At 39.8% G+C, this 23,416-nt stretch overlaps 1 protein-coding gene across 1 annotated transcript in view; it reads left to right on the forward strand.

The window, feature by feature from the left end:
• The window catches only part of LIX1 (limb and CNS expressed 1), a gene marked incomplete at both ends in the record, with an annotated part of 47,199 nt that overhangs the window by 18,382 nt on the left and 5,401 nt on the right, over window positions 1–23,416 (forward strand). Inside the window, 3 exons of the mRNA XM_082835969.1 lie at window positions 668–831; window positions 15,287–15,427; window positions 18,980–19,075. Of these exons, the coding sequence (XP_082692095.1) occupies window positions 668–831; window positions 15,287–15,427; window positions 18,980–19,075 (401 nt within the window). The remainder of the gene's footprint in view (window positions 1–667; window positions 832–15,286; window positions 15,428–18,979; window positions 19,076–23,416) is intronic.

Below are 23,416 nucleotides of genomic sequence, written 5' to 3' on the forward strand. Positions count from 1 at the left end.
TAGAGCCTGTGAGCCACAACTACTGAGCCCACATGCCACAACTACTGAAGCCTGCACACGTAGAGCCTGCGCTCTGCAACAAGAGTAGTCACCGCAATGAGAAGCCCCTGCACTGCAACAAAGAGTAGCCCCTGCTCGCTGCAACTAGAGAAAGCCCACGCGCGGCAACGAAGACCCAATGCAGCCAAAAATAAAACAAATAAAATAAATAAATTAAAAAAAAATTACACTGCTCATATTTTTACCTTTGAATTTAGCTTTCACTTTGCAGGTCCAAGAATCTATGAGAAACAGGAGTGGGAGTCATGGATAACCATAGATCTGGACAAAGTTTATTAAGGAAAATTTTCAAAGAAGGAAGAGTGAGATTTTTAAATTTGTTATCAAAAACTAATTTGTAAATTTAATATACTGCAATGCTGTTAGAATTAGGGTGCCAAACCACTTGAGCCATACTCATGAAAAAAAAAACACATTTGTGTTACATAGTATTTGTTTCTTTCACAACTGAAAGCACCCCACACCCCCACCCCACCCAAACATACACATACTCCCTTCTGCTTAAACTGGAAGTGCCTTGTTACACAATCCAACCCGCAAATAAAATGTTGTTTTTGCTAGGGTATGTCCATCCTTAATAACTGATTATATTTCTTGTCTTTTTCAGTGAATGTTGTGTCAATGTTACAGGAATTTTGGGAAAGCAAGCAGCAACAGAGGTCTGCGTTCCCAAGTGAAGGTGTGGTGGTCTACGAGTCGCTGCCGTCTCCTGGACCACCCTTTGTGAGTTATGTGACCCTCCCAGGGGGAAGCTGTTTTGGCAACTTTCAGGTAAGAAGCAACCATAAATTGATCAGTGAAAGCTGATTGAGTTGAAACAGAGTAAGCCCTTTTATAAAATAGTACATTGTAAGTTTTCTTGGGTCTAATGAAAAAAGTTGTGCCACATTCCATTATGTAACAGAAAAATTGGTCAGATGTTCCCATTTTTTTAAATGGGAAGTATTTTTTATTAGAGTGTTGTCCCCTGATATTTCTTTATGGAAAATGAATTTTATAGTATTTTATTTGCCTAACTGCTGCTGCCTTTTCCCTCAAATATTTTAGAATAAATCTTAAAGAACAAAGGAACTTGGGCAAAGTCCTTCCATCAGGGCCCTTCCATCAGTAGAAAGTCTTCACGTTTATGAAATTTGTAATCAAATACTAATCAATCTACTACACACGAAAGCATGAACCTATAGCAAAGGTTGAGGGTCACAGGGCTGGGTTCAGGCACCTATGCCAATCCCAAGTTCTGCCTCTGAATAATTGTAGACCCTTGGGAAATTTATTTAACTTACTGATTTCCCTGATTTTGAGATGGGGAATAATACCCACAGGGTAGGTTGAGAATCATATGAAATATACATGCAATGTGTTTATCTGATATATAGCAGTTATTCCAAGTATTATTTTGATAATTAGTATAAAGACTCTTCCAGTTGGTTCTTTGTTATGTTTATGATGGGTGTAAAAGATGATACATTTCTAGTTGTACACCTGTTCACACAAAAACATTTGTCTGCATTAACAATCAGTATCTGGTTGTGTGTGTAACCAATACTTATTGAGTGACTAGGAAATATCAAGCACTGGATCAAGTAATGAGGATATGGTCCATACCTTAAGGAAAGAAATGTACAAAAATTATAGTAATTACATAGTAATATTAGAGGGTCAATGAAAGCACAAAAGTTGGAGCTTCTCAATTTACCAGTCACCTTTATAAGTACCCCTTTAGTGCAGTAAACTGTCTCTTAATTTTCAATAACTGGCAAAAATCCTTCATTTATAGTTTATGGACAATGTGAAACTCAGAAGCGCTCAACTTTCCCTCTTAGCTTTGACAACTAGGAAGCCCAGAGGCAAAATTTCAGTGTATCTCTTTGTAGTATGTCTATAAAACTTACTGTCGTGTAATTTTTAGGAATAACCTCATACTTGATATTATTTATATTTCTAACTTTACTCTCCCTTTGAACTTAGTGTGCCTCACTCATTTATTTCGTCCTGTTACCATGTATCTGTTTTATATTATTTCAAATCCTTTGTGTGCCTCACTCATTTATTTCGTCCTGTTACCATGTATCTGTTTTATATTATTTCAAATCCTTTGTGGAGTAAGGGGAAGATATAGTTTAATAAATAGACCCACAAACCTATGTCTGCCTAGGGAAGTCAGAAAAGAATTCATGGGAAGCAATCACACACTGAGATGTACAATTGAGGGTGTCTTTGCCAATCATTAAAGAAGAGATAACATTCTCAGCATAGGGAACAGTGTGTACAGAGGCATGGAACAAGAGAAAACCACAAGAACTTTCAGAATTTGGGGATCCTAAGTGTGTCTGTGACAGGGAAACAGTAGGAGATGATGGTAGGCACTCATATCAAACTATAAGGGGTGTTCATGCTTTGCAAAGAAGAACAGGTTTTATTCTATATAAAATCAAAATCCCTGAAAGATTCTGAGCAGGAGCATGATATATTCAAATGTGTTTCAGAAAGCTTACTCTGACAGTAGCCTGGGGTAATTTTAAAGAACTGCTTTCAAAACTTCTGACACCGCCAGCCAGTGAGGTCTTGCCTTCTACCCTGAGCAGTGGTCAACAGTGGATTTTTACCTCTGACTAATGAAAGTGAACTGCCTGATGAGGATGATTTGAAAATGGCTCTAGAAGCCTTAGAACAGAACTTGATGGAACCCTAGACACTTAGACATGGATGGGGAGCAAGGGAGGGGGAGGAAAGGCAGCAAATGAGGAAAGGATTCCCTAATCCACATGAGTCTGCAGGTCCATCATCGAGCGTTCAAGGTGAAGTCTGCCTACTCGTAGAGAGCTCCCATCAGACTTCCCATTCAGGGGAGGCCTCCTAGGAAAACAGAGCTGCTCAGCCACAGAGCAAGGTTTTGCCAGCCACCTAAATGAATCTGGTTTTTTTTTTTGTCCATGAATGTCAATGGACTAAAGATCACCAAACATGTGAAGAAATCGAAAAGAAAAAAATTTTAAAAAGGCCAAGGCAAGCAAACAAAAGAACAGAAATAATTCAAGCAGCACAGTATGTAAAAGAGTATTACAGTAATTATCTTCAGAAAATTGTGGAAAGATAAGTATCCCTAAAACAGCTAAGAAAAAAGAAGCAAGCAGGGAACAGGAAATTTAAAGTGTGATTGCCAAATTAGAACAATAATTAGAACAAATAAAAAATGAGTAAACAGATGAATAGACATAGATCACAGCCAAATTAGTAAAGGATAACAAAGTAAAAAATGAATAGTAAATTTTCTAGAACTTAGAGCAAAAAGACAAAGAGATGGAAAAAGAGGACAGGAGACATGGGGATAAATCCTGGAGGTAAACATTAATCTAATAAGAGTTCTAGAAAGAGACAAAGGAAATAAGGGGAAGAAATAAGTAACAGAAGCAATTTTCTTTGAGTTAAAGGAAAGCACAAATTTTCATATTGAAATGGCCCACCGTATTCCAAGCAGGATCATGACAAAAAGTCACACAGCTCTGTGGCTGTATGAGACTAAGGGACAGCATTCTGTTTAAAAGATGGATCAAGGGACTTCTGTGCATTGATCTCACTGTTTTTTTGGGTTTTGTTTTGTTTTGTTTTAAGGTAGATTTGATTTATATGTAGGATAGCTATGGGGGAGCTGATATGAAATTGGGCAAAAACTGGCAAACCTGGTCAAAAAAATGAAAAACTATATATTTGAAAAGATAAACAAGAAAGACATTTGTGAGTAAGAAAAAAGAATAAAAAACATACACTACTCTCAGCATGAGAAAGGGGATGTAATCATAGGAGTGTGATATAAAAATACTACATGAACTATTAAAAAAGCATAAAAACTTACATAATATTGACTTTTTTCTGGGAACTCTGTTATCTTTGCAATTCTTCTATAAGTCTAAAGTTATTTCAAAATAAAAAGTAAAAAAGAAAAAAAAAATGGCTCCAATGGCTCCCTACTATTTTACCTTCTTATTAAAGTTTGAATTCCTTATTCTGGCAATAAAGACTTTACAACTAGCCCCAACTTTCCCAGCTTTATCTCCTGAATTCTTTTCTGACACTCAGTGCTTCAGCCTGACTGTCCCTCATCCAGGCCTTGACCTCTTCCAGCCACTCCACACTCATACTATGACTGACTCATGAAGTGCTGTTGCCACCTTCTCTTCATGTCTAAACCCTGACTATCTTCCAGGACTTCACTTAGATATCACATTTTCCATGAATTTTCCCTGAAGCTCCCCACTAAAAATCTTTACCTCTTCTGATTTTCCAGTGCAGTTAGTTATCTCTGCTTCTCTTCTAGTATTTAATGTTTTTTACCTTATGCTACAGCTACTTATGTGCATGTTCTGTCCCTATAATAAAATGTAAGGGCCTCAGGGACAGAGTCTGTATCCTTATATCCCTAAGATGCCAAGTACTGGGCTTTGCATATAGTAAGTGCCTAATAAATGTTGTTGAATGAATAGCTAAATGATGAATAACAAATCCGAAGAATCAATGAAATTTATATATGTCCTTTCTAAAAAAAATATAATCACTATTGACAGATATACAAAACAATATATACTATTACATACAACATAATATATCAACTAAGGTATTTCACCTCACTCTGCAAGATGGTGGGCTAGGAAGGAAAAATCAGTAACATTAAAATCAGCTGATATTATTATGTTCATATCTGTGATTAAAGTTTTGAAAGTGGATTAATTTGAAACTATTGATTTAAAAAAACCTTCTAATTCTCTCTGAATTTCATTTATGCAAAATAACTTTCCCTCCACCCTATACCCATGATCTCGAATAACCAACATTTGGCCATACACACCCATGCATTATGTTTGTTCATATGTAATAACTACATTCATTATAATGTACTTAGTATATAATGCTTTTGACAGATCAGTAAATAGATCTAGAGGATATGAGTCTAAGAAATTCTAATGTTCTTGTTTTTGTTTTTGCTTCCTTGAGAATTATGAATTTCCCTATTGTCTCATAAATTTCTACTCCAAATGATAAGACTTCCTGTATGTAGTAAATTTACCATCCTCCTTATAGTCTCTAAAAAATAGAAAACAAAATTTAAAAAGCTGAACTCTTCAGCAGGTAAGCCTCTTGGTGATTTCTCTGATCATTTCAGGGTTTCCTTTTCCTTATGTTTAAATCATCATATTTTAAGGTTCTCAGGAGGATTGTTAACATCCTTGCTTTAAAAGATCCAGAATTTCCTGAATCAAATATATTTTGAAAATGTCTTTGGGTGATTGGCTGCCAAATCTTAACCTATTTGGCTCCCCAAAATGTGATTTGAGAAAGGAAAACCAGGAAGGAAAAAAAAAGAAAGAAAATTTCTCCTAAAGCAATGTCCTTACACTTTTCATGGTCAGTTCAGAAACTGTCTTCAGTGGTTTCAACTAAACCGTCTAAATGTTATTTTTACCATATAACATTTTATCATATTTTTGCCAGCAGTTGGCCTTAAGAACCTACATGCTCATTCCTGCAATGCCTTTCACGTAATCAAATGTCACCCTTGTGCATTGCAAATCATTTCATGATGGATTATTAATGCCAAGACCATGTGCTGGGACATGGAGAAACCATTATGCCAGCAGTAGCCTTCTTACTGAGCCGTGGACGTCACCTCCAACGGTGCCAAGTAATTGAAAATACTTGAAGTGGAGTATGGGACTGGACTGCCAGATTAATCCTTCTGGTTCATGAAAGCTGTAAGAGATTATGCTCATTCATTCTTTAGAAAAGTGGTACTCAGACTGAGCTTTAGTTTTCTGATTAATCAAAGGAAAGCAGTCAAAAGGCTCTGGTGGACACAAACCACTGGTTTTATGCAAAGAAACCTCCCACTGAAGTAAATGGGAGGCTTGTGTCCAAGAAGACTAATTAAAGAATTTTCAGTTAGTTTTGACGCCACAACCCAAAAAAAACAGAGAGCCAGAGGGAAAGAAAGCAGCCATAACCCTGCCTTTTAACTGTGCCTTCACAAACTACTTCAGTATAGAAAAAGAGAAGTGAAAATATGATTCATTTTTGAATTTCTAAACGATAAATAAAATGATCTACTGTTATAAAATTATTTGTCTTTTAGAAAGTTATACTGAAACACATTAGTGCTTATTGTGTCTTTTATAAAAGAAACTATCTTCTAAGGCATTAAGTAGAAATTCATGCATCTTGGGTGTATTTTCTCTATGCCATTTTTGTCTAGGCAGTTAATCCTTCCCTAGCCCCATATCATGACCATGAAAACTTGCAGTAATTTCCATTTTTTACAATAAGGGCAACACAAGGGCCATCAGATCAACGTTTGGCTCCCCTCTTGATGAACTCAGAAGGAAAGCCACTCATTGTTTCAGCAGCTGTTTTTGTTTCCAAATCCAAAAGGGGGAACTTAATTGAGTATTTTCTCTTATTTTATATTTTGATTAAAAGATCTGTGATTCAAGTTTTGTTTTCAAGCCAGTGATGTTGTCTTCCATATAGTCTGCTAGAATGATTTGGATTAATGTATTTTACTCTTATTTGGAATAAAAAGTAAAACTTCTTTGAGTGTAGTACTACATCATGTGATTATGTGCAAAAGTTATGATTGAATAAAAAATGTATCACCTGGCTAAAACATTGATGTGATAGCTCGATTTATTTGAAGTGCAGAACACTCATTCAATGAGATGTCATACTTTTTTTCACGTATTTTGTTATTGTTAAAATTGCTTTACAGAAAAACAGGTGGTAAACACTGGGGTCAGGTACTTAGGCTGTTTGTATCATGCCAGGTGCTGTGTGAGATTGAGATGTTTAATATTTCCAGAGGCAAGCTGTTGATTGATTTTTTTTTTTTTTCTTTTCCAACCAGTATTTGGCATTGTGTAACAGGGTCACACAGTTGGGAGGTATGAGAGGGAACACTCAGAGCAGATGAGTTTCTTCCAAAGCTCTGTCTCTGAAAGGCCTTCCATTTTTATGCCACTTGGTTTTCAAACCAAAGCCTTTGCCTGTGAAGACACCTGGAAAAACTACTTTTCCAAGGTACATACTACCTAAAAGGATAGGGGTTTTGTTTTAGTCACTTTTAAGGCAGTAAGCACACTTCACCTTTATTATCAGATATAAAACACATGTTTTATACTTTCATGTGTTGCATGATTCTTCTTCTCAAAGTCCAGGGAATTAAAAGTATATTTAAATCACAATAGAGTAAGTTTATAAAATTAAGTTTTTCCCGAGAGAGAAGGACTAAGAGAAAATTTGATTAATTCATAGACTTGGCTAAATGGAATTGTAATGCTTATGATTATTAAATAAGGTCTAGTCTTAACATTCCATGCTCCAAAGAGAGATTTAGTTCCTGCCATAAAATTGAGACTACTGCCTTGCACTAATGCTGTTTTAATGCCAACTATTACTGTTTGAAATCAACCATGACCTCTTCTCTGTCTCTAGAGTTGTATACCTTGATGCAGATGCACAACATGCTATGCAATGTAACTTAACTTCTAAAGGAGGTATTTCCTGGTAGAAATCTCCACAGGAAAGCATCCTGTTTTGCAACTAATGAGACTCAAAGATAGGAAGGTTAGTTATAACCCCTTCCCATTTGAAAGTCGTATGTCAGCTAATGATCAGGCTTTCATGACTTGCCCGTGAAACTGGAAGTGCATATTGTTTCAATGAGACCTAGATATTCTCCAGAACACTTTGCTAACTTTACTTTTTTTAATCAAGCAAAGTGAATAGAGATATTCACATATTGTTGTTTCAAATAGAACAGCAGCATATAGTGAAAGGAATGCTTAGGAAAAGTCTCCCTGGTAAATAGACTTGGGACAATCTCCAGGGGAGTCCCCCAGCCTCAGTTGATAAACTTTAGGAAGATGCTCACTGTCTCACAAGCTGCTGAATGAGGAAGAAAGTTTCCCCACCCTACCCCCCCATCCCTCTCCGTGCAGAGCCAAGTCCTTTTACATCAAAGCAACTATAAAAATAAACCAAAACTTTGAGCCCTGATCAATTCATCTTGTCTTCACCTTAAGTTGAAAAAAGAATAAGAAGAAAAGAAAAAAGGGAAAAGAAAAAAACCTCAAGGAGCAAAACAACATGGTTTTGTAATAGTTACCAGGGACCTTGGTCTAGGTATGTGTGTAGAATAGCATTTGTGGCAGAGGTAAACGAGGAGGAGGCCAGGTGGTTTGTATTATAAAAATAACATTCTGACCCACCATGTGCATGAAACGTTTCTTTCAGTTGACAGGAACTGGTGAGTTTTCTCTGAAAATTGGACTCCCAGACCAGTCCCCTCCCCCATACCTAGCAAAGACCCCCATTCCCAGCACACACAGAGCTCCAAATTGTTCCCAATGTATTTGCAGCCAGCCTGACCTACAGAGAAAGAGACATGATATTAACTTGGGTGACTGAGTCTCAACGGTTGCCCTTTTCCACATCACCGTCTGGAAGGGAAAAAAATGCTAATATATCTACGAATAGATAAATTGAAACACATGCAAATGTTCATGCTTAGACCAGGGCAGTCAAGGTCTTAAAGAATTGAAAAGGGGACAATTAGTATCAGGGCCTGGTTTGTGGCATTCTTTGTGCTGATGGCTTGCTGTCAGGATGAAACTGAGGTGTTGGTGACACTGACCAGAGCTGGCAGGTCTTACACACAAACTCTGCAAGTCAATTGCTGAGACTTGCACTCTGAGTCACAAAAGCAAAACACTCCCAACCACCTGAATGACAGACTTGACAGCCTAAAGGATCTGGACAAGAATTCTCACCTCGCACAGAGTCAGTTTATTTGGTTTTGCCACCTGCAAAGTCCCAGCTTGGGAGAGCCCCTTGGGTCCCATGGGCGATTGATCAAATGCCATCTAAATAACACTGACCTGCCCTTGGCCCCAGGGAGGATGGCATCTTCAGCTTTGAGTTTGCATGTGGATAAAATCTGTCAAATGTATAATACATGACAGGTCTTATTCCAAAAACCTTGCTCCTTACAGAGCACTTTTCAACTCCTCGGCTACCATTGGTAGACACAGAATAAAGTGTACCTAACTCAGTTTTATACATTTAGGATCTGCAGACCTTTATTTTTCTTGATGTCTTTAATATGCAAGTATAAAAAATTCTAAGAAGTCTGTTGTTTGTTTAAGATGGAGAAAGGTCACTTATATTGATTTCTTTCCACGTGCTTTCGTAAAGAAAACACTGTAGTTGGGATGTATGGACAGAAAAATCTTAGTGTCCAGAAACAGTCACTCAACACATGTTCTAATACAAAGCAAGGGAAAAACTATCAATAAAATGAGGACTACCAGGACAGTTACTGTTCAGAGTATAAATTGTGTCATCCTGGCTAGAAAATGTTTCTGTGAACAGTAACACACTTATAATAATTTCAATTTTTATTGTTATCAATAATTAACAATAAAACTAGTATCTTACTAGGCATTTCTATGTTTACAACATGTACGTGGCTACCAAAATTTTATTTCAATTAATTTAAGAATTTCCGTACATCCTAAAAAACGGATTAGCCACTATTTTATTTCAGGACAGCCTACTGACCCACAAATCATTCTTGGTTTAATCTTTCTGTTGCATAGTGTGACACATAGAAAATTATCATGGAAGAAATAAAAACTGCTGAGCAAAAAGGCAAATTGAGACCTCAGTTAAGTTAGGAGTACTTACATACTTCCTAAGGGCCTACTTTTAGAAGAACAGTTGTAAAGGATTTTTTTTTTTCAACCTGAATGCTGCTGTCCTTGACTTTTGTGTAGAAGTAATTTCTCTAGTGAGAAATTAGCATGTTTGATGTTAGCAGAGGTAGATATACTGTTGTGATATTGTGATTTATAATAACATATATGCGATCTGATTCCCTGCCAACAGCCCCTGAAACCCCTGGGACTTCCTAAGTGGTAGGAGTGATAAAGGTATCTTTTGTTATTTATAACAAATAAAGGGCTATACCACACCTGAGTTTATGTTAATGAGGTGACTTTTGGGGAAGCTCCTAGAGATGGGGCCTGGTTTCTTATGACAGTTTCTTATGACAGTTTCTTATGACAATGCACTGCTTCTTCCTTGGCCTTTTCTTCTAAAAGAAGTTGAGTTCATCATGTGGGAATGGGAGGAGATACTCTTGGTGTCTTATGTCAAAAGGACCCATGGAATATCAAAGTTGGAGCTTGGGCTAAAGTACTATCTATACTGATCTGGGGGATGCTGGGAGACTTCAACCCAATTATATATCTTCTCTATCCCAAGGTGGGTGACCATTTCTGTGACAAGCAGATTAGTATCCTGGTTAAAAATCTGGGCTTTCAAGTCAGACAGACATGGGGTTTAATCTTGTTTTGGTAACTTTTTAAGTTGTATGACCTTAGGATATGTAACCTCTGTTTTTCTTGTGGGTGGAATAAGGATAACAAAACCAACTTCATAGGATTGTGGTAATAACTAAATGTGACAATTGACATAAGCTGCTTAGCTCAGCACCCAGCATATAGAGTCAGCGATGAGGATTACTATTAGTGAGCTCTACCTCAAGGGTGGGCTGAGGGAGTTCCCAATCGCCTGATGTGAGCAAAGCCTTTGTATTAGCTATCTATGTCTGGGTAACAAATTACTGCAAAACTTATCATTGTCTCACACAGTTTCTGAGGATCAGGAATCTAGAAGCAGCTTAGTTGGGTACTTCTGGCTCAGGGTGTCCCAGAGGTTTCAGTCAAGCCATCAGCTGGCGCTAGAGTCATCTGAAGGCTTGATCAGATCTGGAGGATCAGCTTCCAATCACACTCAGAAGGCTGTTGGCAGAAGGCGTTAGTTAGTTCCTTACCACGTGTGCGTTTCAGTAGGACTGCTCAAAACATGCCAGCTGACTCTTCCCAGAGAGAAAGCAACTGTGACCAGGATGGAAGCCACAAGGTCTTTTATAACCTAATTTAAAAAGTGACATACCTTAGCTTCTGCCATATTCTATTGGTTGCACACACCAAACCTGTACAGTATGGGAGGGGACTGCACAAGTGTGTGAATACCAGGAGGCAGAGATCACTGGGGGTTATCTTAGAGGCTGGATACCACCACCTTTAAATGGTTTTCCTAAGCAATGCCACAGATGCTCTTTTTTTTTTTTTTTGGCTTTAATTTTAGAGTTGAGAGGCTTTGAAATGATTATAGTGTTTTATAATCTACCAGCAAATGAAAGGCATCCAAGCCTCAAGATAAATGTCTGAGTGGGGTCTGCTAGCCACTTGAAAAGCATGTGTCTCCACATACCAAAGAAATCCACAGCTGACTTTAGTAAAATCTTGACTGTTAAATATTCCAGCTCTGTACTTTCACAAAGTGCAAAGGACAGAAGTTGTCTCTCTATATTAACAAGTAAGAATGGTTAGCGGATAAGGCATGGTTTACAAGTCTGTATTTATGATTGGGGTCTGGCTGAAAAACAGCAAGAATAAACCATACAACCTGGGAAGTCTAATTCCAGCAGGAAGTTGCTTTGAAATAACATCATACTTCATTCACTCCCCAACTGATGTCTTTGACGACCAGTTTGGACACATCAATAAAACGTCCTGTCACTTACCATATTTTATTTTCTTGCAGCATTTCCCACTGTTGGATGGTAACTCTAACAGTGCCTGTTCTTACAGCAGAATCCACGCTCTGATTTATATTTGCCAAGTAGATTGCTTTTAGCTAAATTTCTTGTCCAAGCACAGGTCCTTATGGTTCGAGAGTTCCCATTAAAAGATCCCTAAAGAAAAATATACAGCCTTACTGGCTTGGATTTGTAGCTCCAAAATTTAAAAGAAAGCGGCTGGTTAACATTATAGACATTTTGAAGTACTTGTCTTTCAGAAATGCAAAAAACAATAGCAAGAAAAGCCTTTGATGGCTCAGAATTTATTTTATTTTATGTACTTATTAATTGGTACACTTTCTCCCCCATTTTAACCAAACATCCTGTACATTGAAACAATAAAATAAGTAAAGACATGTGTCTGCTTTAAAATCTCAAAATTGGTTAAGTCTCATAGTCCTCTTCCATGCTTTCTGGGTAGAGGCTCTTTCTGTTCTCTCAGCCCTGCAGCACTTTGATCTCAGAAGCAGTGCCATTTGGTTGTAAATGTATGTGGCGCCTTTGATCTAGTACTTAGCTGGTCTTATTTAAAATAGATAGCTTCTTTTATCTAAGTAGTGTTTACTAGGTCTCTCTCTATGAAAGATGGTTTAAATTGCTATTATTTAGATAGAAAGTTATATAAAGTTTCTTAAGAGTGCCCAGATCTGAATCTAATTCTCTAAATTCTAAAACCCCAATGGCATTATTATAGATTACATACAGCAAATTCCTGTTAAAATGAGCTGCTTTTACAGATGTCAGGTAATATTTGCAAAAACTTTGTTTGCTTTTTAACAGGGAACTGATTTTCCAAAGAATAATAAACATATCCTACACTCAGGCAAAAATAGTACTCTCAGAGTGTCTGAACTTAATGGCCAATTTTCCCTCTGAAATTCACATATTAGTATATTTTTATGTTACTGGGTTATGAATACTATAAAGTGTATATTGAAATGGGACTTTTTAAAGTAATAAGTATATATCTTGAATTCTCTTCTTTAAGAGGATTTCTTGAATATTTTGTCAGGCGCATTAGTGTTTGAATTTCCTAGGCTGCATTCAGTTATTCATTCAACAAACTATGTTGCAGGTGCAAAGATGCAGAGATGATTAAGTCACAGACTCTGCCCTTAAGTTGCTCACAGTCTGGGGTCAATGGGCAGAGCACTAGTAGACAATTACACAATAGTGTGGTGTGTGCCTCTTATGGATGCTGGTCCTTCCAGCCTGCAGTTGGGACTGGTCAGGGAAGGCTTCCTGGAAGAGGTGGCACCCAAGCTTCAGTTAGACTGCTGACTCAGAACTCAATGTCCTGTAAATTCCCAGCCGAGTCCATAATGCAAAGACAATCTATCTGCCTAACTCCTCTGATCCCCCCAACCCTGGTTTAATGCAAGTGGCCTAAACCTTGAGAAAGGTCTTGAAGGGCGCTGCTGCCTGAAGCTACCCCAAAGCCTTCTAGCTTGTCATTAAACACTAAGGAGAAAAAGCCCAAACCACCTTTCACATACATATTTAGAAATTTAGCTCCATTCTTCATTTAAAGGAAATATTGGAAATCTCTTTGTGTTGCTTAAGTTAAAATAGCTGCCTTTAATTGTTCTGTTAGGCTCCTGACACATGTTTTTTCCTTCCTCCTTGGTGTCGTGTTCCTACCATTTCAGAAGTCTTGTCATTACTTTGCCCACGTACTAACCATACATGAGCCTTCCAAGAACTGACCCTGGGAGTAAGCACTCTGGAGGATGCTCAAGAAGTATATAAGGGGCACTTGCCAGGCCTGGAGGTTGGGGGAAGGGCAAGAAGAGGTAATCCATAGTCACATACAGGATCATTGCACTAATAGTCACAACTGTTCTAGGGAGGTCACGGGGGCATATCAGAGGGGGCCAGGGCCTGACCTCAGGGGACTCATACTGGGTCTGTGGAGATGGAGAAGAGAGGCGGCCTCTGGAGGACATGAGCACATGAGTTTGGAGTGTTCTTGGATCAGTGCAGGGATGGTCAGCATGGGGCAGGTGAGGTAGAGGCAGGAATGTGATAAAAGCAAACTGGAAGGGTTTGGCTTTTTCCCAGTGGTGCTATGAAGCCCTTGAGGCACAAAACTGCAAAATGAAGTGGGGTCTTTGGTACTTTCCCTCTTCTTTGATGTCAGTAACCAAGCACTACTGATTCTGAGAATCTTGCATTCTAGGCAGTGGCCACCTTGGAGACCAGAGAGCCTAGCCTTCCCATTTGCCCAGTGAGGAAATAAGCTCCAAAGAACAAGCAGCCCAGGTCTCACAGTCACTGAATGGCAGAGGCAAGGGTGTCTGGCCATCCTGTTGACCAGGACCCAGGCCTGGGCTTCTCTTCCTGGGGCTTGTTTCCCACTAGGAGTCCTGGAGTAAGATCTAGGACATTAGACAGTTCCTAGGACCCTGTAGGAGAGAGCCATCACACCCTGGGGTCCTCCAACATGTGTGATCTCCAGGGACAGTGCAGTTCTCATAGGGCTTCATCCTCTATCTGGACCCAGGGTCCACACCAAACCAGAACTTGAATAAGAGGAGTTGGTAAGAAAAGAGACAGAGAGGATAGAAAAGAATCGGGTTAAATTGAGCAGACCCGTGTGAGCCACAGGAAGGCCAGGCTAAGAGGATAGAGAGCAGTATTAAATTGGGGAAAAATGAATTTTTTTGTGTGAGTTACTGATCATAGGCTGCCTATGGCCCCTAACTTCAGGAAAGCCAAACTTCCTGTCCCACCCAAACTGTGTGGATTGAGAGCAAGGTAGAAAAGGTGGTCCTTAAGAAAATCAGGGGACTATTATTAGAAGGAGGGTGAGGAATAAATGCTGGAAAAGCAAAAACAGTAGATTTTGACAGCAGCCCCTTTGTCCTAACCTGAAGGTTAAAAAGTATAAGCCTGAGATGTTCTCATAGAGTGTGGCCGTGTGCTGGGTATTCTCATTTCTTTCTCTATATTAACTAATTGAGCCTATCTTCAACCCTGTAACACAGGGACTTCTATTATTCCCATTTACAGAGGAGGCAATTGAGGCACAGAAAGACTAATTTGTCCACAGTCTTTCAGCTAGTAAGTCCCAGAGTTGGGATCTGAACCCAAGGAGTCTGACTCCAGAACCTGTGTTTTTAATGATTGTGTTAAAAGTGTCTCCCATTTTCCTTCCTTACTTACTTTTTTTCTCTGTGAAATAAGGATTTGAGGAAGGCCCTGATAATGAATGTAATCACCTAGCACAGAATAGTAGCCATTATTTTTTTTGTTATTATTTATTAACAGAGTATGAAAGCATCTGGTGCGTAGTAGACATTCAACGACTGTGAAATAAGACAAAAACGTTTGAAGACTAACCAAGACATTTGCCTGGGCTCTAGGGCTGAAAGAAAATCTGCATGATCTTCAGGGGATTAGCCATGGGTATGGAGGAATAGCTGCAGACAGTAAATGTATAAATAGAAATGTCCAGAGACCCACTGAGATGGGGCGAAATGGTGAGATGCTGAATTCTTTAATGACTCCTTTTCTCCTTCCCTTCTTAAGTGCTGCTTAAGTAGAGCTGAGGCCAGACGCGATGCAGCTAAAGTGGCCCTAATCAACTCCCTCTTCAATGAGCTGCCCTCTCGCAGGATCACCAAGGAATTCATTATGGAGAGTGTGCAGGAAGCAGTTGCCTCCACTAGTGTGAGTACCCACCAGGGAAGGGAAAAGCTGGCTATATTGAGAGTACGGAGCCATTTGAATCTTGGGAGATGCTAATGTGAATGAGTTCTTTAAGAATTGTGCAGGTACTGCTGGTGGGAATGTGAATTGGTACAGCCACTATGGAGAACAGTATGGAGGTTCCTTAAAAAACTACAAATAGAACTACCATATGACCCAGCAATCCCACTACTGGGCATATACCCTGAGAAAACCATAAATCAGAAAGAGTCATGTACCAAAATGTTCATTGCAGCTCTATTTACAATAGCCCGGAGATGGAAACAACCTAAGTGCCCATCATCGGATGAATGGATAAAGAAGATGTGGCACATATATACAATGGAATATTACTCAGCCATAAAAAGAAACTAAATTGAGCTATTTGTAATGAGGTGGATGGACCTAGAGTCTGTCATACAGAGTGAAGTAAGTCAGAAAGAGAAAGACAAATACCGTATGCTAACACATATATATGGAATTTAAGAAAAAAAAAAGGTCATGAAGAACCTAGGGGTAAGACGGAAATAAAGACACAGACCTACTAGAGAATGGACTTGAGGATATGGGGAGGGGGAAGGGTAAGCTGTGACAAAGCGAGAGAGTGGCATGGACATATATACACTACCAAACGTAAAATAGATAGCTAGTGGGAAGCAGCTGCATAGCACAGGGAGATCAGCTCGGTGCTTTGTGACCACCTAGAGGGGTGGGATAGGGAGGGTGGGAGGGAGGGAGACACAAGAGGGAAGAGATATGGGAACATATGTATATGTATAACTGATTCACTTTGTTATAAAGCAGAAACTAACACACCACTGTAAAGCAATTATACTCCAATAAAGATGTTAAAAAAAAAAAAAGAATTGTGCAGGTTTTGGGCTTCCCTGGTGGCACAGTGGTTAAGAATCCACCTGCCAATGCAGGGGACACAGGCTCAATCCCTGGCCTGGGAAGATCCCACATGCCTCAGAGCAACTAAGCCTGTGTGCCACAACTACTGAGCCCACGCACCACAACTACTGAGCCCACGTGCCACAACTACTGGAGCCCACGTGCCACAAGTATTGAAGCCCCCGTGCCTAGAGCCCGTGCTCTGCAACAAGAGAAGCCACCGCAATGAGAAGCCTGCGCACTGCAACGAAGAGTAGCCCGCCACTCGCCGCAACTAGAAAAAGCCCACGTGCAGCAACGAAGACCCAACGCAGCCAAAAATAAATTAATTAAAAAAAAAAAGAATTGTGCAGGTTTTATTTTTAACCCATTAAATCATTAATTTTCGGCAGAAAGAACACTTGGACTGGAAATCATGAAATTGGAGGTGGCTCCCTATTCCATGTCTCAGTAATATTCTTTAGCCTCCCTGGATTAATCACAATTAATCAAGCTTTAAATCAAGGTGGATCAAATTATCCACCTTGATTTGTTTATTTGAATGTTTGCTGTTTTAGGAGCATAGATTCTTTTAGGGCCTGAGAACGCATGCCATTGAATACTGCTTTAACCTAGAGATAAAGAAGCTCAATTTTTCCCAAACTTGACAAATCATAAAAATTATCTGAAGTGCTTATTAAAAGTGCCAATTTCCCAGCCAGTGTGAGGTCCTTCAATCTATGTTTTTAAGGAAACAGACTGCTTCGATATGGGAAAAGCCATATGCCCAATATTTGTTAGCTGTTAGAATTATCATGCTTAATATCAACTACTTTTTTCAGAGAGCTTTGGAAATCTCTGTAATGGATGTAATTAAATACAAAGTGCTTTGAGAGCCAAAAACTCTGTCTTAGAAATTTAGATAGGACATTTTCTCGGCAGTCTAGGAGTACAGTAGATGATTTGCCCCATGAATTTTTGGTGCTTTTGATCCTCGTACCTCCAAATTATAAACCATTTTAACCATGGAGGAAACCTTGGGTCTCAACTGGGGCAGGTGTCGCCCTGTGTGTCCTTCAAGTGCAGAAACTTGGCATTACCAAAGGGATTAGCCACCTCCTAGCTTCGCCTTTAGCATGGATCAACCCATCTGAGATTTTCATTCTCTGATTCCCTTAATCTGACTATAAAGGTTCTGTCATTCTGGAGATGCTACTGATAATGAAGGTGACATTATCACACTAGCTGTGACCTTTTTGCTGCTTTTCCCCCTCATAAATGCTCTTATCATGCAGAAGAGAGATAAGGGGAGAGGCGGGGACTGAGAGTGGTTGTCCTGGCAGAGAGACCTCAGGGAGCTCTGGTCTATATCTGCTCTGAGGATGAAAGGAAGCCTTTATTTTCCTGCCCTGTAAATTTCAAGTGCCTTTGGGGAAGAGAAGTTAGGAAAATGATGCCTGATTTATATGTGTGGAATTTACTCAGGAGCAGGGAGGTGCCCTCAGTGTAAATGTAATTTATCATTTTTTCATGGACATTTCTAAGGAAGGAGAATATATATGGTTTGCAGGCTTCTGGATGGATTTCCTCTGGGATATTTAAAAAGCCAACATAAATATTTCAGCAGTAGTGTGTTAATGTTATTGCATTCAAAAGCTATAAATTTGCTGCTATCTGATGCGGGCAGTTGTTTGTTCAGTCTCACAAAGCCGTTGCCCACCTTCCCAGGAATCCAAGGCCATGGGATATTGAAGCGCAGGCCCCAATGCCATTCCTGAGTTCATGTCAGCTTCTTTAATGCCACTCCCCCTAACCAAATTGAAGGGGAATTTCATTTCTTCCCATCACTCACCCACCTTGTTTCCTAAAGATTAAGTGGTCCAAAAGTGAAAAACTATAAACCAAAATCCATGTCTCCAGGCCGAACACCAGCATATTATGAAAAGCTCCCATTAAGAATCATGGGGGTGGGCTTCCCTGGTGGCGCAGTGGTTGGGAGTCTGCCTGCTGATGCAGGGGACACGGGTTTGTGCCCCAGTCCGGGAGGATCCCACATGCTGCGGAGCGGCTGGGCCCGTGGGCCATGGCCGCTGGGCCTGCGGGTCCGGAGCCTGTGCTCCGCAAGGGAAGGGGCCATGGCAGTGAGAGGCCCGCGTACCACAAAAAAAAAAAAAAAAGGATCATGGTGGTAAAATATGAATGGTCCATACAACTGGAGATTTTTTCCCTGTTAGTTACATAATTTGCTTGGTGATCACTGGAATCTTACAGAGCAAGTCAACATTTCAAGATTTCGATAATGGATGAAAGCAGCCTTGGAGAACAACTGCTCAAACATTAATGCCACCACAAACAAAAACTCTGTGGAGAGATACAGGAATTTCTGCTTTGGGATAATTATTCTTTTTGAGTATATAATCAGTTAACATTCTAATCAAAAGCTAGATTCAAGTTGATTACAAAATCCTCTTAACGATGAGTGATGGTGAGAGTAAGGATTTTATCCCAAATCAACTGGAGATGGTTGTAGTGTTGTAGGATGCACCCCTGAAGGATTAGGACAATAGAAGGCTCACTGTGAGGCCACAGAATTAATTCATAACCACCCAAAGAAGAGGAGGAAAAACCCATGATATTTTCCTTTTCTGCTTACTTCCCAAGGGCACTTTGGATGATGCGGACGACCCCAGCACCAGCATTGGAGCCTACCACTACATGCTGGAGTCAAACATGGGGAAGACCATGCTGGAATTTCAGGTACCTGCTTCCTTCCACATATTTGTTTTGCTACACAACCCCCAGAAGCCTGGGGGAATGCCACTCATCACTAACAGCCCCCGTCCTAATAATCTACTCTTTTTTTGTTTTGGTCATTTTAATTTAACCCTGCTAGAATCCAGCACTGTGCTCCCTTTTAGCCGCACCTCAGGAGGCTAAAACAAAAAAGCAAACAGGCACAATCTTTGCTTTCTTAAAGGAAAGTAAAAGACTTAAGCTAAGAAACAGGCGGGGAACATTACAGTCTTATGACCCTATTAACATTTTACCAGCTTTTCAGTATAAAGCTCCCCCTGAAACCAAATCAAACAGTTTGAAGTGTTGGTTGTGACCATTTGGTTCTTAATTTTCAGAAGTCATGGATGAAGGTGCCTGCAATGTATATTAAACAATTTTCCCCTCAGTTATGGTATTTCTGTTAAACAAGACTGCCGTCTCCTATTGTTAACTAAATCAAAACATTTAGCAACCTGTAACCCTTTTCATTCCACTGCTGACAAGCAATAATAGAGCTGAGGAACTATATTACCTGTTATTTGCAAATTAAATAATGATATTAAGATCAATAAGAATAATAATAGCTAACGCTCATTGGATGCTTGCTTTGGCATTGTGCTAAGCATTTAACAAATCTTACCGTAATTTAACCCTCACAATAAACATGTATTTCTTATCGCCATGTCTTCATTGAAGGAAGTGTGTCATACAGCTTAGCAAATAGCACAGCCAGGGTTCAGACCCAGGCAGTCTGATTTCTGAATTCACACTCCTATTATACTATATTGGGCTGGGCAGACAAAACTTCAGAAGTTATTGAGAATGAAAAGTGCACTCTCTAAAAAATTAAACACGAATACATTTGACCATCCATATATACATCAATGCCAGTAGGAATCAATATGCAATGTTATAATGAGGAGACTTTACCCGCCAAGATTTCTATTTTTTTAGGTTAGATTCCAAGAAGCAGTCAGAATATAAAGTTTTATGGACACAAATGTTCATCATGGTATAATGTACAGTGGTATTACAGCTGAGTCCTGAAGCCACCACCTTCCAAATACCATCTTTGGTACCTTTCAAACTCTTTTCCTGACTACAATGGCATAGCCACTTCTCAGGTGGATATGTCCCACCTGCCCATTTTTAAAAACCAGTAATTTTCCTCATCACTCTCTCATTTGATTGACACAAAATACTCTTTCTTCACCCTGCCCTAGGAAGAGCTCAGTCATCCAGGTTTCTCCTTAAGCGGTTGTGGTCTCCCTGACCTTTGATGTTGTTTGTCTTTGTTTGGAAGAGACCCTGAAGCTCACCTTCTGGTGTAGACAGGGGCATGCAGCAGCTCAGTGGTTCTGAGCCCAGGCTTGGGAGTGGGCTCAGCTGCTCATCTCTAAATCTGTTTCCTCGTTTGTACGTAAATCAGGAAGAATAATAGTAGCAATAATAGTAGTGGTGCTACCTCACTGTGCTATTGTGAAGACTAAATGGGACCACATAGAAAGTCCAGAACAGTTCCTGGCATATGGTTAATGCTCAGTGAAAGCTGAGAACTGTTATTATATATATTTCTGAAGAAGGACTGCTTCATTTGAAATGCCAGAGGCTACCAGATGGATTCCCTTGACAACTTTATTTAACCTAAAGGCTTTACATGAGGACAAGGAAGCTCCCCTGCATTAAATGTTTCAGGGCCCTTGCTATAGAATAAAAGAGTGGAACTGTCAAGGTTTTTGTTGTTTTTTTTTTTAATCTTCCATAACAATCTAAAGTCAAACAGAGAAAAAAAATAAAAGGAAAGAGCATGACACAAGAGAAGGGACACAAACTTTAAAAAACCATACAGACCTACATGTAAAGCCTGTGCTACCACTTGCCACCTGTGAGCTTAACCGTTCTGAGACTCAGTTTTCCCATCTACAAAATAAGCATCATGATACCCATTGTGTAGGCTTTTTGTGGGGCGTATATAATATGACATTTATAAAACATTTAGCATGGTGATTCCCCAAGGAAGAATCTCATTTATGTTAATTCCTCCCCCCTCAACCCTGACAGAAGAATATTGTACTTCTTTTATTATACAATGAATGTTGCCTGGCCCAGTACATAATAGCTTGTATAGGATTTAGTAGCTATTTTCAGAAAAATCAAGAATGATTTTTTAACACAGTGGGTTAGTCTGCCAAATATAGGGAAGGCAAGATTTTTTTTTTTTAAATTCTTAAAATTCTGTCCAAGTACTATGAAAGGCTGTACTCAACCATCTTTTAGTAATACTTTAATTGCCTTGCTACGGGCTGCATGTTTTCTGTGTGGTCTGTGTAGTAAGGTATTTAAATACATGAAATAATAATTTGAATCATACTGTGGAAATGCTTCATAAATTCTCAAAATGGAGGCTGGGTGCTGGATGAGGGACAAAGGAAGCGGAAGATGTGAGGGCAGGAAAAATCCAAACTCCCTCCTCCCAGTAGGGATTCTGGCAACCCAGGAGGAGGGCCATGAAGCACATCCCTCTTCCTTCCGCCAGCTCCAGGTTGCCTGCTGGGTTCCTACACATTCCTTGGTGGCCTGGGTTAAATGCATCAGCTTGTTTCTGCACATAATGGGAATTGACCACAGACCTGGGCTGTTTGCAGTCAACACAGCAATTCAGTACCCCTGGTGGGTAATAGATGTGTGTTTGTATCTAGCTATGGATGACTATACCTTATAAAAACAAGACTGGTGTCTCCTGACTGCCTGCAGGCTTTCAGGGGGGCCATCAAGGAGGCAGAGCTCAGAGGAAACATGATATATGCTTCTGCTTACCTTCACTTCGTGGGAGGGAGGCTGGGATGCCTGTTTAAGGTAGCCTTGCCCCTCCCCATAGAGAAAACTGCCTGATGTTTGGGGGGTGGGATGGCCACTGGGTCTTGTCAAGGTCAGATTCAAGGCAGACTTTGACTGAAGCTGGTTAATATATTTATTCTGAAGCCTAATGCAGTCCAAAGAGGAGTTGTTTATTTACATCTTTGCTAAATTCTCCAGGTCGCCTTTTAAAACCTCATCCCATAAACAAATTTCCTCTTAAATCTATTCTCTTGGGTGGGGAGATTGTGCCCACCTGTTTTTCAAGTTCTCCATTTACACTGTTTGTTTTTCTTATTTCTGATGAATCACAGAACCAAGCCAGTCTCCCAGACAGAGTTCCAGAGAGAAGCAGTGTACATTTTCTCCCCGGGGAGTAGCTGGGAGGCCAAACATTGTTTCTCATAGGAGGCAACACTAGGAAGCACTGTGAGGACAGAGCCCAGTTGTTGTTGGTTTAAATTTAATGAATGACAAAATGAACCAGAAAAGCTGTAGAATGAATGCTACAACTGCAATTTCCTTGGAGAGAAAGAAAACACAAGGCTTGATTCACCATTCGATTTTAAATTTACTTTGCTGAAGGGGACTGGCTACATAATTTATGGGGCCAGTGCAGAATGAAAGTTCAGGGCCTTTTATTCAAAAATTACTAAGAATTTCAAGAGTACGGCGCACTAAACCAAGCTCAGAGCCTCTGTGACTGCACAGATCACAAGCTCGTGAAGCCAGCCTTGTCCCTGAGACAAATCCCCAGAAGGGCCCAGACTAGGGTAAGAAGAGTTAGGCATTGAACTCGGGTACAAAATTTAAAGAAGTGTCAAAAAATTCAGTAATCAAGGCAACTAATATTATAATGCAGTATTTTAAAAACTCAAAATAAATGTGCAAAACTTCATAACAAACAAAACATCCAAATTTTAAATAAAGACAGAATTTTAAATAAAAGACCCTGAACTTGTACGATGTACCTTAAATCTTGCTTGACTCACCTCACCCTAGTCCCAGCCCTACCTCTAGTTCAGCTTCTTGTTTATCTGTCAGCCCACCCAGTTGACCCAGGCTTCTAGATCAGCCCACATAACAAACACAGTACAGACTTCAGTGAGGAAGGAGCAGGACAGGTAGGTCACCAAACAGACTTCCTTCAAAGTGATAGGGCTTCTACAGGTAGAAAATGAGGCTGTGAAGACCAGACAGTGAAGAGTCATGGTGAAACGATGAAACGAATCCTCACAGAAGTCCCTGGCTACCCTCTCCTTGCCGCTCTGCCATAATGCAAGGATTTCCAATGGAATCAATGTGAGGCACACAAGGATTTCCTGGGGTTGAGCCCAGGACTCATACAGCTTCAGGAAGATCTGAAGATAGGGAACTTGGTCATATGAGGGGAGATAAAGAGGTGGGACAGGAAGAATGTGGAAATATTTCAATATACTTTATATGACGATGGTGAGAGTCATTATC

This window comes from Leucopleurus acutus (assembly GCF_964270905.1).
Source record: "Leucopleurus acutus genome assembly, chromosome: 3".
NCBI classification, from domain to species: Eukaryota; Metazoa; Chordata; class Mammalia; order Artiodactyla; family Delphinidae; genus Leucopleurus; species Leucopleurus acutus.